General features: G+C 41.8%; 1 protein-coding gene across 2 annotated transcripts; it reads left to right on the forward strand.

Moving 5' to 3' along the window:
* Window positions 1-52: 52 nt before the first annotated feature.
* On the forward strand, window positions 53-14,290 carry IL4R (interleukin 4 receptor). Of its 2 annotated transcripts, none has more exons than XM_040079373.1 (10): window positions 53-145; window positions 3,115-3,228; window positions 6,664-6,805; window positions 7,652-7,803; window positions 8,858-9,012; window positions 9,592-9,748; window positions 10,543-10,642; window positions 11,231-11,300; window positions 11,440-11,516; window positions 11,616-14,290. In XM_040079373.1, exons 2-10 carry the CDS (start codon window positions 3,159-3,161, stop codon window positions 13,354-13,356), a joined length of 2,664 nt encoding a protein of 887 aa, XP_039935307.1. In that variant the 5' UTR covers window positions 53-145; window positions 3,115-3,158; the 3' UTR covers window positions 13,357-14,290. The 2 variants fall into 2 exon arrangements, with proteins under 2 accessions (XP_039935307.1, XP_039935308.1); XM_040079374.2 differs by lacking the exon at window positions 53-145 and adding an exon at window positions 469-634.
* The last annotated feature ends 2,942 nt before the right edge of the window (window positions 14,291-17,232 follow it).

Genomic DNA, 17,232 nt, shown 5'->3' on the forward strand with positions numbered 1-17,232 from the left:
GGCTGCGCGCGCCTGGCCTCGGTGGCCCCGCCCCGGACGGGCGGAGCGCGGGGGCGGATGGCGTCGGGCCGGGCCCGGGCGGTGCCGCGTCCGGGATCGGGAGCGCCCCGGTCCGGAGCCCGCCGCGGGAGCCGGTAGAAACAAGGTACGTCCGGTGACCCCTTCGTCCCGGTGTCAGGACCGGCTCCTTCTCGTTACTTGCTCTTGGAGCGCCGTTTGTGCGGTCCGTGGTTTTCTCCGTGCCGGTTCTGGGAAGGGCGGAAAGTCCGTGCTCCCTCTGGAGCTTGGCCGGGCGGAGATCCCGGGGCCTGTCCCATGCGGCGGCTCCGGCTGGAGCCCGCGGGCAGAATCGCGTCTCTTTCCTTGAGATTGTTAAACTCGAGCGTTCCTTTAAGAATATTTTAGACAAAAGTGGTATAATTTTCCGAAGTGTCGTTCCCGCCGGACGTGCTGCGCGGTGGGCGCAGCAGCCGCGCCTATCCCGGGCCCGCGTTCCCGATCGGAGCCGTTCCCGGCCGTGCCCAGCCCGGGGCTCGGAGGCCCACAGAGCTTCGGACTGGTTCGTGCTGGGCGTCCGGAAAGGGGCGGTTTCTCATCAGAAGGCCTTACTCTTAGCACGGGCTTTCTTTTCAAGGTTTGATACAGAATCTGTTGGTGAACCTTTTGCTTTGCCATGTACCGCTTGTCTGTTTTCATTGAGCGTTTATAGTCACTGCTTTAAAGTAGAGAGTAAGACAAGATGTGCCGCAGTTTTAAAAAGAGGCAGTTTTAAACAGGGAGTGATGCCTCAGCTGTACAATTGCAGCACCGGTTCATTAAGCAGTCTTGTTTAACATCTGACCTCTTGGTTTGGGCAGGAGTTACTCTCCTTACGTAACAGTTTTCTAGATTATACTTGCTAATGGAATGTGACCCTAATTTCCTTAAAAGACCAGACCAAAAGTTAGTACCATTTTTCTTGATAGTGAATGAAATAATTTTAACCACATCATATTTTTTTCAAGAAACAGACAGGTTAAGTGATCAAAGCATTGTGCCAGTAATCATGTAGATCTGCTTCTAACCCTGAGAGAGATTTCTTTCCTAGTTTTGGGGAAGTGACTTAGGTCTTTACAATTTACTTTCCTCAAATATATAAGAGTTACTAGGTTTGCTGCAATTTTAGTATTGTCTATATGTGTTACATACTTTTTTAAGATTGGTATTTCGTTGTCTGGTAAAATGAAAAACTTAAGAAGTTAACAGGCAGAAGAGTTGTGGATGTTTTAAAATTTTCTCCTTTTGCAGTTTGATTAAAGCTCTGGCTTAACTCCTTTTTCATCCACATCTGCAGATCCATTCTTCCATGAGAAGATGGTTTTGGTCTGCCGTCTGCTCATTTGGCCATGCGTACATGGTTCAGGATTCTCTGACAAAGTTTTAAGAGTTCTGGAAGTTTCTTGGAACTCCAGTCGTGTAGCAGTATTACCTAACAATGGAAAGCAAATGCTTCTTCTCTTGAGAATTCCAGGAAAAAGGGAAATTAAGGATTTTTTTTTTTTTTTAATGCCAGAGCAGTTGGCTCTTTTTTTTCTGAACAGCAGCAAAGGTGCTTGTGTTTTTTTAAAAACAGCACTTCTGTTAGTCACATTTCATCTGTTCTCAGAATATGAAAATATCAGCTCTTGAGTAATAGTTTTCTCAAGCTCCTATGAGAAATTTGTCTTTCAGGTTTGTCCTTTATTACTAGATAAGCAGTAACTGCCCCAGAGAAGGCCACAGAAGAGTCTCCATTCTGATCTTCTATTTTCACTAACAATGTCATTATCCCTTAGCTTCTAAGATGGATATTTTCTGTCAGACAGACAGACTCACCTCTGTCAGACATGTGAAATGTGGTTCTGCTGCATGGTTGGCTTGGGGAAGAGAGTATTGAACTGCCACCCACTAATACCTTTCAGTGGTCTTTTCTGCTTCAGAACCTGGCCAAACTTCTGCAGAACACCCAACATCATTCACCTGCTGAAGGAGATTTCTCTTCTCTTCTCTTCTCTTCTCTTCTCTTCTCTTCTCTTCTCTTCTCTTCTCTTCTCTTCTCTTCTCTTCTCTTCTCTTCTCTTCAATAAAAGCTAGTGTTCTACCTGGGAGCTCTACAGGTATAAACAGAACAGCTGAAGCTTGCAGGCAACAAGAACATTCTGTCCCGTCATGAAAGTTAGAAAATTCCAAAAGCATGAGAGGAAGAGACTAAAGGGTTGTGTCTTAACAATGTGCTGCTGAGCAAATTTTTTCCCTCTTTATACTGAAAGCAAAGCCAAAAGCATATCTGTAGCATGACTTTGCCTATAAATTTGCCAGAATTTTAAAAGCATCACATCCATTTGTAGTGATATGAAAGCTGGTAGCTTTATCTTGGGCATTAAGTAGCTACATTGGTAAAAAAATCCTGGGGACACTTGCTATTTTGATGTCTGAAATGAAATATTTCATCTGCTTTCAATCTACCTAGACATAGGGTATATTGAAAGACTTAGGGACATAAAAGCTGCATTATTTTCCTTCTCCAAAGTTGTTCTGATTATATCATGATTAGGTATGTGTTTTACAACTTGTAATTATTTAATGTTTTAATGAATCTGCAGTCTGTTGGAGCAGTGCTCAGAGTTCTTTGCTAAATTTTTTTTTAAAAGAGTGATCCTCAGATTATGAAGGTATTGGTAATAGGACTTGGGGAAAACATTTTAGTCAATAGATTGGACTCTTCATTCTTAAATTCTTTTACTTATCTGAGTGGACTCATAGGGCTTTGGTGACAATCACTGATTTTGGTCTAGTGCTTGTCCTTTTTTACCCTTTGCATACTAGCAACTTCTCTGGTAGCTAAAGAGGGTAGGTCCACTACCAATGTCAGTCCTGTATCCTCTGTAATCAGAATTTTGCAGAAAAGTTTTCTAGCTCATTTGTATTCTCCTTATTCTTTTACGTGTCTTGTTGCATGAGCTAATTTTAGGGGCCAGAGGTGGGAAACAGATACAGCAGGTGGTCTGAATTCTAACATCTAGCAGAGCGGTAGGAAAAACTACACCTTTACCTTAACTGAGACAGGGATGTAAGCTTATTGTTTTCTGTTGGCAGAATTGCAGCACAGTTTTCTCTACTGAACCTGACCATTGTCAATAATGGCAAGACTCCGAGGTACTGCACCATATACACTGTGGATCCTTTTCTTTTCATATACAAAACATGAAGGTATGTTTGTCAATATTTTAAATTATTATACTGAAGTTTTTCTTGACAGCATTTTTCCATGACCACTAGGTAACAGGTAACACTGTTACCACTAATTAACTACTATAAAATTTGTAACTTCAAATGTCAGAAATATCCCTGTAATAGAAAAAAAATCTTAGATTTTTTTTTTTTTTTCTTTATATTGAAATTTTCTATGTGGGCAAGAAAAACTAGAAATTTGCAGAAAGGAGAAACAGATTTGGAAAGCCATCTCCTCCTTCCCCACTATCGGATGTGCCCTGGACACGTCACTGTGAGCAAGGTGCCAGCGTGGCCCAGGCAGCGGTGCAGCACGCTGCAGTGTCCCCTGGCTGCTGTGGTTTGCCGTGGGGCCACCAGGGAGCCGTGCTGCCAGGCCGCCTGCACGGCTGCTGCCAGGTTGTACTCTCCAAAGCCCGCAGAGTGAGTGGCTGCAAAACGTGCTTTTCTGGATTAGAAGGGATTTGGCAGGCCCTGTCTGTGGGACAGCTCTGACTCGTCCCTGCGCTGGGGCACACGGGGATGGGATGTCCGAGGGTCCCTCGCCACCGCTCTGTCAGCCTGCGGGTCGAGTCCGAGTGCTGCTGCCTCCTTAAGGGTTATTTCATGAAGCTTAGTTGGCAGAAGCTGAGTATATACATAGATTATTTTCATTGCATCTTTTATGATGTTTGATTATAAATACTAATGAGATATATATAGTAATGGTTTTCAATAATGTGGTTTTATTTTCTGGAAAATATATCTCATGCTCTGCTATCTCTATTTTTTTAAACTAGTTCCACAGTAGTCTATAGCTTCTTAGATCTCATTTTGTTTTGTTTTATGAAGCAAACCAAAAAACAATATAAAATACCCTGTCTCTAAAAAAGAAGGTTTATTAGCTACCGTCTCACGTACTATTAAATAGTGCGATTTGAATTAACGAGAAGGATCAAGGTTTGCAAGAGCACATTGGTGGGGTTGTTTGACCTAGGTAATCCCACCTTTTCATTTCCCTAAATGATCTTTATCAAAGTTTAATTTTATTGTGTTTTGTTTGGGTTTGTTTGCCTAGTTAGCTACAGGTTTTAAGTTTCTTCAGCATTGTGTACTTTTTGAGGATTAAAAAAGAAATTCAGTATTTCAGTTCCCTCTTTTAACTTTACAAACTCAAACCCTGTACTGTTTATGATTCCAAAAGGAAATTCTCAAATATCTGAGCTTTTTTAAAAAAATACGGTGTACCAGAGAAAGAAAAGCAAGAAGGTGACAGGCAAAGAGCAGAGAATATAATTTAGAGTTCTGAAAAGATGAGGGCACTGAATTACAAGATGAAGTAAAGCTGTTAGTCACATAGCTTAAAAGAGTGGGAAGAGCTTCATTTAATTGAAGTATTCTTGAAAGTGTAAGATGATTAATACATTTTAAAAAAAATGTCATTCATCTTTAAGGGCCTTAAATTGATAGCACTTCTGTTAAAAGTACATTTTAAAGTGAGAAAAGGAAACTACCAATAAAATTATAAATGGCAACCAAATATAAAACACATCAACAGGGTAATGATTATTGCAAAATAAAAAGCAGTGTGACTGTTAAAAGTGTTGCAGAAGTTTGACTTGCTGCTTTTTTGATGAGTGTTAAAGAATCGGGTACCATGCAGAAAAAAGGGAACCTAACATGGTACTGACATCCAGAAAGGACATAACAGCAGAAGTTCTTATCTACAAGATTAAATATTTAGCCTTAGTATCTAAACCAAAACATTTTCTAAGTATTTGAACACTATTGAAACCATGAATCACAGTCAGTTCTAGGTTTATAAGCAGTCAATATACCAGACAACTTAGAATCCAAATTTTATGGATTCCATTGTGCTGTATATCATGTCCACTAAAAGGTGTCTGATCACTACATTTTACATTTGCAGATCCTGTAGTGTATCAGAGTATGCAGAAGTTGGATCACAGTAAATAACACAAGTGGACTACAGAAAAATAGAAATGTAGGGAAGAGAAAATGAAATCACGTACTTTCAGCAAAAAAAAAAAAAAGCTTGAGATGTATAATCTGAAATTTATATACCTGTTGGAAGGAATAAGCCTGTGAAGCAGAAGTGGCTGAGGGATGACCTTGCAGGATGTGAATAGTTGACAGCTCAGTCTTGAATTTGCAATGTAAATGACCAGAATGGAAAGTTGGTAATGTACTGGGCCGTGTACACAAAATTTGGTCTTGTATAATTGCCACAGAAAACTTTCTAGCAGAATCCCTTTGGAAATTCTCAGAAAATCTTAATTATTGGATTCAAGAAAACAGTCAAAGGTATTTAAATTTTTTATAGGAGATTGACGTGTAAAACAGAAAAGGATTTATATTTGTACAGCTTGTGCCAGAAAAGGGAGATACTGTTATTATTTATCTGTGAAAGAGAAAAATATCAAAAAAGGCAAATAATTGTCTTGGATGATAAATGTATTAGCTATTTATAGCTATTTTCTAATGATCACATTCCAGGGTCCAGTACCAGGGTTGGCAAACTGTTCGTCCAAATAACAACATGTACTTACTGTCACTTAGCTTCTCCTCTTCTGTTCTGTGTGTCACTCTTGTGGAGCACATTATAGGCAATAAAGGAAAGTGAGGCTGGAAGAGATACTGAGGATTGTGGATTCTATTTCTGATTCCAGTTCTAACAGAGATATTTTGACCAGTATTTTCTCTTTTTTCTGCTTAAATACGTCCAATGAAAACAGTTATAAATTTGAACATTGGAGTGCAGAGACTCTGGGCTTTTATGTACCCCCTCAGTAGCTGGCTCAGTTCAATCTCTCCTCAGTCTTGAATGCTCTGATAACAATGACAAGTAGAAGACAGAACCGGAAGTACTGAGTGAAATGGAATAAAGGTATCTAATAGAAGTAAGACTGTGGCAGGAGGATCTTCTAGGCATTGGGGAGCTGCTTTGGGGAGGCAGAAGGTGCGAATTTGGGAAGCTTAGAACCATTGTAGGTACAGCACAAGTCATGGCTGTAAGCAGTGATCCTGGTCTGACTCTGTTAATTATCTGCATTTTGGGTTCTGAACCTTTGTGTTTAATAAGTGGCACGATGCTGTTTTGTAAGGTAATGCTGATGTGCTTTAAATGGAGCTATTGGCTTCGAATTTTCTGTTCTTGGAAGTCTGTGTTGGCTGCTATCTCAATATTACTACTGCAGACTCTTCCTCGTCAAGACCGTAGACATTGTCTCCAGAAAGGTGGAGACAGTCTGAGTGCCCTTCTTTCCATTTACCCAGACACAAAAATTAACAATGTTTTCACTTAATTTGTAGGTGTGTGGCAGCTCTGTTTAGATGGAAAAGTTAATATTTCTGCTCAGTCCAATATAGTCTTCTGATTGTCTTGCTTCTCATTGTATGCTGCTTTTCTCTTAGTTATGACTGCAGGACACATAAAAGAATTTGCATGCTTCACTGACTATGACAAAGAGCTAGTTTGTCACTGGAAGGTGCCTGCACAAACCAATTGCTCCAAAGAATTCCTGCTCTGCTACAGCAAGGAAACTTCTTCTGTGTTGTAAGTGTTAAATAAGATGTTACACTACCATTGTGAGAGCTTCATATATCCTGTAGCCACTATTGGCTTTCATTCCCTCCCTCCACTGTGGGTATCTGGGACAAAATGTACTTCAGATTATTCCTCTTAAAGTAAAATGGATTATTTCCTTTTAAGTAAAATGGGTTTCTGCAATTAACAGCACTCTGTTCAGTGGTCTACTCTTCTGTAGAACTTTCTGCTCTCTTAGTACAGTGGAGGGATGAGGTCCTATTGATAGGACTCTTAGAAGTTTACACAACCTTAACTTCATGCAAAATTTTAACTTCATCATGAGAAATCTTACTTGATTCATTGGTCTGTAGCCTGTGTGAAAGATACTTTCCGCTGGAGCCCAGGTAATTGTCTCTGCATACAGTCTAACTCCATGTTCGGGCACAGACTGTTGTCCCTGTTCTGAGTTGGGCCAGTCATCAACTCTTACAAAAGATGCATCTGGGTTCTCCTGTTCCTCGCTGCCTGAGTTCACCACACCAACATTCAAATAACCTTGCTCATACACTGCAATAAACCTGTTCCTATGCTAACAAGCTGTCAGTATGTGCCTTTAGAAGCTGAAGTGTGACAAAGGGTGGTATTTGGGATCAATCATTAGCCTCTCTGTCAGGTTTTTCATACAGATATCCGGGGGGTGGCTGCGGAGGATGGGTTGTTTGGGGATCTCAGTTTTGTTCTGGAAACATTTCTGGGAATTCACTTGTCTCAGTTTTGATTAGTTATACATGTTGGGAAACTTGATTTCACCTTTTCAAGGAGTAGTATGTCACATTCTCTTAAACATTACATAAACTTGTGTCTTTTTTTCAGAAACATGTGTGTTCCTGAGAATGAAAAAGACAGTTTAAGGTGCACTTGTACAATATATCCAGATTATTTTGTATCAGGCCTCACATACATTCTAGCCCTACAATTCAATGGCACGGATATGTGGAATTACAGTGTTACACCAGCCCTTGTTGGTAAGAACTTGTTTACTTTGTCACTGGCACATCTGGTTCCAGGCTTTGCAATCCTAGCTAACTTCTCATTCATGTCGCCAGAACAGTTTTTGCTTGTCAGAGGTGCAAAGTGTCGTGGTAGCTTAAATGCAAAATCCATTTGTTTTAGAAACCCAATTCTGATTTAGATTCTTAAGGAATTAATGTAAGTAATAGGGAAAGCAGAGAGTGATTCCTCCTCTAGCTGTACCCTCTCAGCTGTGAGACAAAAGGAGTTTGGGGTCTTAGTTTATGTTTAGTGCATTTTGCTCATGGCTTACAGGATGAAGAGGAATCATGCTACTTTCAGTTTCTAGAAAGAAACTAGTTTATCCCTACTGAAATTCTTCCCATTCCTGTCTCTGTCAAACTCTGATTTTTCATGCTATTTGAATCATGCTAAATGAGCAGAAGATTTTTACAGTAATTGCTGTTGGATTTTAACAACCAATGATAAAAAATTAAAGAGACTGCTCCTAAACAGGACTGAATATAGACACAGTTCATGTCTCTGCCCCCAGTTTGATCAGAACAGTGTGCTCGTTGGTAACGCCTGTCACCTTAAACACTCAGAGAAACCATTTTCATACCTTAGGCAGGCTGAGGAACTGGTACTCTTCAGAATACTTGATTGATGCTGCTGCTTATCTGCCAAATAAGCAGAAGTCCACATCGATTGCCAAGAGACAGGGAGCCAGGACAGCTTGGCTGCAACGTTGGAGCTGTGTGCCCACCCAGCCTCACAGCTGCTACTGTCAGGGTGCAGGTTGTTCCCCTTTCTCCAGGCTGAAAGCTGCATCCAGTGCACCAAAAGTCCATGCTTGCAGTTTGTTCAGCCAGCTTGAACAATCAGTGATTGTTAATTAATACCCTGAAGTTGCTCAAGTTTGGCCTCTCTATTCTTGTGCTGTGGCATGGTAAAAAGGGCTAAGTGCATTGACTGTGATGATATTCTCGTTTCTGGTGAATGCTTCTCTCTCTGCTTCTCTCTATCAGTGCTCTCCCATTACCCTGTTCTGTATTTTTTCACATACAGTTAAGCCAAGAGCCCCCAAAAATCTTGCTATTGAGAAAGCTGAAAATGGTAACTTCAATCTGAGTTGGGAGGAGAGCTACTCTCCTCCATCCTTGCTCTCTGGACAGCCAGTCATCTATGAAGTGAAATACTGGAAAAAGCAGCACCCGACAGAGGTAAGAGTCACCCACTCTCTTCATTTTCTGTCTCTGGAGCTTTAAGGTTTAAAAAGTCCTCTAGAAAGTCACTTCAGGAATAGTAGTGTAAGGTCCAGCCAGAGCAAGCCCCACGGTGTTCCTAATTACACACTTGCCACAGTTCACTTTGCCCCCAAGATGGTTCAGCTGGATGTCAGAGCATTGAAACTCTTCCAACTGCCACCCCAAAATGGTCTGCCGCTTGCAGTCGACAGCAGAGAGATTGAAAATACAATGCTTCTGTCCCCTGAACTTCATTTGTTCCTTAGACATCAGGAAGCTGAAGGTTGGTGGCTCTGTGGGGAAGGTGAGGCGCTTCAAACACCTTTCTGAATAATCCAGCATTTCTGGGCTGGGCTTCTGGTAGTGGAAGAACATGCCTGGTGGCCAGTAACAAATGCCATCTCCTGATGGTATGAACTGCAGCTCATACGCAGTCATTCATTTGTTCATTTGTGAAAGGTCACTGAAACACATAACACTATTGGTATTTAGTTGCTGTTACTAACCCTTCACCTGATAAAAAAATCAAAGTAAACTTTCTTACTTTCTTTTCAGGTTTCTGTAAAAGCAATTAACTACCAGGCAAAAAGCTTTGAGATTACTGCAAGCTCCTTGAAGGGAGGTTATGATTACGTTGCAAGAATCAGGTGTAACTACATGGACTACCCAGCCTTCTGGAGTGAATGGAGTGAAGAAGTTGAATTTCACTATGGTAATAGTATCAGAAAAAGCAGCTTGGTAAAAAGGATGGCATTTAGTCTTACATACTCTGCTGCTCTCTTGGAGGAGAGTTATGGACTCATCATCTTCATAATTTTGAATGTAATGTACATACATCTCTAAAGGCTTCCAAAGATACTAAACATAAATAGGCAACTCCTTGGGAAACTAAGGAAGCGAAGACCAAGGGAGGTTGGTTTGCTTAGCCTTGTGAAAAAAAGGCTGAAAGGAATGTGTTTATTCTCTGTAAGTATTTCATGAAGTAGACAACAGGGAAGTAGAAGAAATTCTTGAACTAAACAGCAACATTGATGTGATAGCAAGTGGGTATAAATGAGCAAGATATATCTATATCTATATATATATCTATCTGTATATCTGTCTATCTATAGAGATAGGCTGCAAATTAAGCAGTATTTTAATAGAGGTATGGGGGTTTATGAAAACCGGTGAAGAGCAACAGAGAACAAGAAACAAAGGTGCACTAGAGTGGCAATGATAGTGCCATTTTCGGTGCTGTGTGATAGACCTGTCCCTGAGGGTTGGCAGTACACGCTGGCACTCCCAGCTCCTGCCACGCCCAGTAGCTGAGCACAGTCCCTGCGCCAGACGTCTCTGACACACTGCACACCAGCACTGCTGGCAGCTCTGCTGGGGTCTGTTCTTTATGTGCTGCGGGCTTTCTTTTACATCCTCTTAAGTTGCAGAAGAGCAGCAACTAATTTGGTATTGCCAGTGCTTGCATTTAGATGCACATTCACATGTAAATATTTGCTTGTTCAACAGATTACCAGGTGAAGGCTGAAGACATTCTCCAGATGGCTGTGCCCACATCCTGCATACTGATTGTGGCAGGATCTGTAATTTGTTACTTCTGTTTCACCAAGTAGGTATCCTGCTTGTTACAGAGTTTCTAGAGTAACAGTTTATAGGGATATCAGTATTGCTATTGATTAGCGGAATGTCTGGTAGCACAGATATCTAATGTCTTGGGTTTCCTCAGCACCTTTAGCTAGCTAGCTGTCTGCGAGTAGAGATTTTATAAACACAAGTCAGATGCACTCTGTCATTTTCTGAATAGTCTTTATTAATCTTACTAGAATAGTGTTATTATAGTAGGGGGTTGTCAGTTTTGGACACTGGTCTTTGCTGGAGTTCAGGTAATGATGGCTAAATACCTTTCTTTCTTTCAAATTTTTTGAAACTGTTATGGGAAAGTGAGATCCTGTCTATTTCACACATAATTTTAAACATGATTAAAAGAACAGGTGGCGGTCATTGTGCCAAGCAGTCACATACCAAACATGCAAACATCTTTGCACTGGTTTAATGAAAAGCAGGAGATGCCCAAAACTAACACTTTCTGTTGCTGCAATGCAGATGCCTAAGAGGGAAAGGAGAACAGAGGAGAGAAATGTACACCGATTAAGGCCAAGTGCAGTCAAAACAAGTAATTTTCATTCTTCCCTTGCAGAATGAAGAAAGAATGGTGGGATCAAATCCCAAATCCAGCAAAGAGCCATTTGGTTGTAAAAAATGTCAAGGTAATTTAAAAGCTTTGCAAAAAATACCTTTTCCTGATCATCAGAAGTAGAATATGTAATTAATTCTACTGTCTGTCTAGTGTAAGGGATACTAAATACAGCTCATATGTGCCCTAAATCTCTTTTATATCTTTATTAGTTTTCAGTTTTGTGCTACTTTGATGAAATTAAGTTCCCATTCCATGACTTAAAGCAGAGTCATATGGAACAACAAATGTAAGTAAGATTAAAAAAAAATCCCTCTGCCTTACAGCATAAAATTGTTTCCTGTAGCATAAACATTAACTGTCCTTTCCTTTTGACTTCCAAAAACAGAAGTTGCAAGAACTGTCTGGGTCAAAGTTTGTCAAGCCAAAACTTCAAGGGAAAAGATAACACCAGAAATGTTGAGAAATCTTGCAGTTGCCACAGCAAGTCTGGAGAGTGGTTGCCAAAAGACAGCAATGCAGTTTTCACCCCTGATACAATACCAGCTGAGGAGTCTATAGATATCTGTATATGTTTAACAGACAGTGAAACGGAGAGCCAAGAAGAAACTGGCAACCAGATCACCATGTCTGAGCCTTGTGAGAGCAGCATTGTTGCTTTCAGAGGGCATCCTGAGCACAATGAGTTACTAGCTAACATGTTTGATGCACTCCTAGCAGATGAAAGTAACATGGAAGACAATAAAGGCCCCAATATCCCCACAGCTGAGAGGAAAACCTTAGAGAACATTGGATCAGAAAATCCATCACAGCAAAATCCAAAAGAAAGCGCAGCCCCGAGTCCTCAACCATGTGATATTTCTCATACAGCTCCCCTTTTCACCAAAACCTCTCAAGATGACTACAATTGTAGTACAGCCAGCAGAGAGTCAGAACTATCAGAAGAATCCTTTGAATCTGGTTATCAGAGCTCCAGCATAAATTCTGCTTCTCTGGATGCAAGAGATCTTCAACAAATGGACCATCAAAGCCTTTTTCTATGTAGTTCTGAAAGTGAGTTTGACTCTTGTGTCCTGATCCAGGAGTCTGCAAATAAATCGTTATTTGGAACCAGAACAGACAGAATAAACAGCTCTGCAGACAAGAGTTTTGATACCCTTGTGTCTGCATCCATGGGGTTGTGTGGTTCTGCCTACAAGAGCTGTAAAACCCTTTTGACTCCAAGCCTGGAGCCCTGTGGCTCTGCCTACAGGAGCTTTAGTATGCTTGTGTCTGCATGCAAGGAACCAAGCAGCTCTGCGTACAAGAGCTTCAATGCCCTCGTGTCTCAGTCGATGGCCAACAGTAGCCTGACTCCGTGCTTTGAAAGCATGCCTTCCTCACCACCTTTGAGACAGTTGTCAGAGACACCGGAATGCAGCCGCAGAGATCAAAGCACTCAGCCTGCTAGCAATCAGATGTGTTATAACAACTACAGATCTCCCAGCACTGGGCTTGATTTTCCAAACACCTGTTCAGAACATACTGATTTTCTGTCTTTCTCCACATATGCAAATGAAGGTGCTTCAACTTTTCTTTCAGAGGAAGAAATACATAAGGAACTAAAATACCAAGATGTTCCAAGGAAAGCCAATATAATTTCTTGCCCCATTGCACCTCAGCCATCTGGTTATCAGCCTTTTGGTAGTGCAGGTAAATGTAACAGTCTATACTGGGACAGTGACAATGAGGTTATCTCTACATCACTGTATGAATCCTTCACTGGTCTGTGCGACAACCTGAGTGAAGCACCTCCAGATACTGCAATCTATGAACCTGACCCAAGGATAAAGGACAGTGTGTGTTTGACTGTTCAGAGTTCTGACTGCACAATTGTCCCAGGTTTAGTATCTAGCGAGAATGACACACAGACTAGTGATGGTAGCCCTAGGATCAACTGCACTAATGAACTGTCTGGTGATAGCAATGATGGAAATACCAGCAGAGATGAACAGCTGTTGCATTTATTAGAGATGAAATGCAAAGATCTAAACAGCAGAGAAAGAACTACAAAGGGAACAAAATGGAAAAGCTTTAACCCTACTGGTAAAGTAATGCAAGAGGGTGGTGATAACGGACTAAAATACTGACTTCAACTGCCAGTCACACAACCACTTGAGGGAACTTGGAGATGCAGGGGGAAGTGAAGAGGTGCTGAAGTATGCAGACGGGGGGGGGTTTGGCTCAGCAGCCAGCTTATCAGCATCACTGGACAGTATTGGGCTAAACTTAGAAGAATTGCATACCCCTGCTGCTCCATGGTTCAGACAAGGTGTTACCTTGTCATTTTGTGAGTAACTCCTATCTCTCTGATTCTCACGCCATTCACAGTGAGGACCCCAGACTGGCACTTAGAGTTAAAAGAGGAACAGTAGAACTCTTAATGGAAAACAGCAGGAAGAATGAGAAAAAATTGAAACTTGTGCAAACCCTTGCCCAGGAGGTCAACTGGCATATGGAGGTAGCCTAGCCACATTTGCCAAGACTGAACTAGTCTTTGGAAATAAACTGTATGGCAAGTTGAATTGTTGCTTGTTATTTCAATCTTGACTGAAGTGAGGGCTGCTATAGGTCACCCATGATTCACTGGGTTGTAGCATTCATGCCTGCCTGGGACTAGCAGCCGGGACATGATGCAGATCCCTGGGGACAATTGGGGTTAGCACCCAGCAGTGGCAGCCACAGCTCTACAGGGACAAAGTCAGAGCTGGTGTCTCCAGCTGTGAACAATCTCTAAGAGGGATCAGCAGCTGCAGGCAGCAGGAGTTCTTAGTACAGCTTCTGTGGTTATTGCCCTGGCAGTGGAAGCACACAAAGGTGATGTGGAATGTGCTGACACACTTGAAACTGGGATATAGGTGCAGGTCCAAAGGGGAGGTGATTGATTTATCACTCAGCTTCCATAACTTACTTCATTTGGGGTGGGGGATGTTGTCCTGTGTGCTTAGCCCTGGCACAGGGTGTATGTTTCTCTACCTGCTCAATAAAGACCTGAAATAAAGATTACCATCATTTGCACTTACACGGTGCTATTATTGGTGATTATTTTCTTGTCTTGTAGAAACAAACAGTTACTTCAGCAGCTGTAAAAGAAATCGGGGATTTCTAAGCAGTTTCTTCCCAGAAAGATAATCCAGTTTGTGGTCTGACACCCTACTTTCATGGAATGTATTTTTGGCTTCTTGTTCTTGTCCTGTCAGAATGGGAATTAGCCTGTCCCTTAAAGGCAGTATGTATTTCTTGTTGGATAACTATTCAGGAAGTTTTGCTGACAGTTTTTCTACAGCATAATTATATATTCCAGTATGCTGAGTTCCACCCTAGTATGTTGGAAGCGGCATAAAACAGTTAAGAAACATTGAATAATGGGGTTTTTCTGTTGAAATGTATACATTTCATGTATACATTTTTCTGTTGAAATGTATATATTCATTCTCATTTAGTAAACTCTATTTGTATTGCCATTCATAAGGAAAGAAACCATAATGCTAAGCACAGCAAATCTCTATTCCAAGCTGGTAAAGTAGTAGAGGTATCTATGTAGGGACACCAGTGGTGCTTTCTTTGCCTTCTACTCCCGTGCTCTCTCATGCGCTCTTTGTGGACCTTCATGAAGGCTTGTGCTTGGTTGGAGAGGTCTGCTCAGGCCAACTTCGCTGCAGCAAAGTGTCTCTGCTGGACACCAGCTCCATTCTGCTTTTCTCTGGTTTTTTTCCTCCACATAGCTATGCCCTCCAGTCCGCACGTTTCCGTAAGATGGCTTTCTGTGTGGGGTTGTTCTTCCCTTTCTCTCCCTTCAGTGTTTCTCTGGTAAAATGGAACCTAACTTTCAGATAAGGGGGAATCCCTGTTCCTATGTCTTCATATAATTCAGAACTGGAGACAGTGGGGCTGAGGGGAGCAGCAGTCTGGCTCACCCTTTCCCTGTGACAGGCATGGTGCCTAGCTGTAGTGTGAGCTGAGTTCCACGTTCCATCCTTTAGCCCTGCCACTTTTACCATCCATAGCTATTAACCAGGCTATGAAACCCAGGTGGGTTTCAAGTGACAGATTTCTAGCCCAAGCTGGTGATCTGCCCCTTGGGTGGTGAGTAGGAGTTGTGACTTTGAGCTGGCAGTGAGAGGTCTGGACTGAGGTCACCACCTGGGCACCAGCGTCTGCCTGCATGCTTATACAGAGAGAGACAGCTCACCCTCCCGAGAGAGGAGCTTTGGTACCCTCCAGGCATGTCCTTTTTGCTAGTGGAGGGCTCCTGCCAGGACAGAGAATTACTGATCGTGGTAAGTGTATATTCAGTGGTTTTCGATTTGTTTTGAAAGACTGCCGTGCAAGTGAAGGCTTGTGCCAAGTTTTAGCCTAGTTATAGTTGTATTTATTACTTGCTCATAATCACCCCACCTCCACATCTTTCTCACCTGTCTACCAAATACTAGCAACCTGACTCACCATGAGTGAAATAAGTTCCTGAGAAAAAAAAAAGCTGGTGCATTCACAGTTCAGGAGAAACTAGTCCAGATAACACTCTTTTTCCATTGCAGAAATGCCACAGACTTGGCTTATTTTCATTTCTCTTCTGAATAGAGTTGGCTCCTTGGAAATACGGACCTGTAAGGATCAGCTGTTGTCAAAACATATGAGGTTTATCATTGTCCATAGAAAACTAACAATAACCACACAACAAAGGTGATACTAATATACTAATATAGAGCAGGACTTTGAGGATGTGGAGTCAGGTTCTTGGGGGTAGGGACAAGTTAATTTAGGGTGAAGGAGGGGTCAACTTTTTAAATAGCTTGCCTCTGCATCTTGCTTTGTGACCCTACATTTGTTGAGACAGGGTGCAAGGATGTCCAAGTGTTCACCCACCACAAGCTACGAACTTTATATAAGAAAATAAGTTATTTTAAGTGTTGCAATGAATAGGGCCAAAGGAACAAAGGGTTAAAGAACTAAATGAGAAGGTTGTAGTTCCCAAAACACTGCTCCCTAAGGTTTACCTCTGACCGTGGAATTATATGACAAAACTCTTTAATGAAGAGAGGCTGACAGAACAGGTTTTTGATTTTTTTTTCCTCCTAACCATGTATTTTCTGTAGAAAACCTGTTAGGGAACATGATTCATGCAGTCTGTGTTCTACCCTGACAGGTGTTTCCAAAGTGTGTTCTTTTGTATGCAGTTGCTTTTACAAAAAATAGGTAATTTTTATTATTACCTATTTTTGCAGTGCCCAGGTATGTGTGTCCTTGCATGCACACAAATACACAGATCATTTCTCACCTCTGCAGATTGCTGAATACAAAGTCTGCCCCAGGCTTCCATGTGATGATGTATCTTGATGTCACATTACCCAGAATTTTAGGTTTTTTTCACCACGCTTCTGTGGCTGAGTCCGTACAGTCGTGGCCACAGCCCTCAAAGCCTCTCCTACTGCACCAAAGTCACAAGGTCGGAAGCCAAGCAACAGCTCAGTAGGAGCTTTCTGGTAAGAATGCAGGGAGACCAGTGAACTGGTTTGGTTTTCAACAGCAGGACTGTCGTCATTCTAAACAGATTGCTCCAAAGCAAAGGAAAAACATAGTCAGTGAGGAAGAGGGCACCTTCCAGATACCTCATGAACACAAGCAAAGTTAAAGCTTAATGAATTGCCATACCTTGGCCTGTTTTCTCAGAGTGCCTAATAACAGCTACCAGCAGCACTGCTGGATTGCTAAATCCTGAGTGTTTTCATTCCTTGTGACAAGTTTGTTGAGAGGAACTTTACATCTCTGCTGAACTCTGGCCAAAGCTACTTTGGTCTATTTGTCCCTTTTGCTGTCCTGCTTCCAATCTGCTCCTCCTGTGTCTTTCTATAACACTGAAGTTTCCTTACTGTCCCTTCAGTAAGACTGCAAGATGAAAGAGAAGAAAAACTGGCAGCAGTCCTAGTTGAACAGAATGGGGAACTGGCTGCTGTGGCCCATTTAGC

This window comes from Hirundo rustica, chromosome 15 (genome assembly GCF_015227805.2).
Source record: "Hirundo rustica isolate bHirRus1 chromosome 15, bHirRus1.pri.v3, whole genome shotgun sequence".
In the NCBI taxonomy this organism is placed as follows: Eukaryota; Metazoa; Chordata; class Aves; order Passeriformes; family Hirundinidae; genus Hirundo; species Hirundo rustica.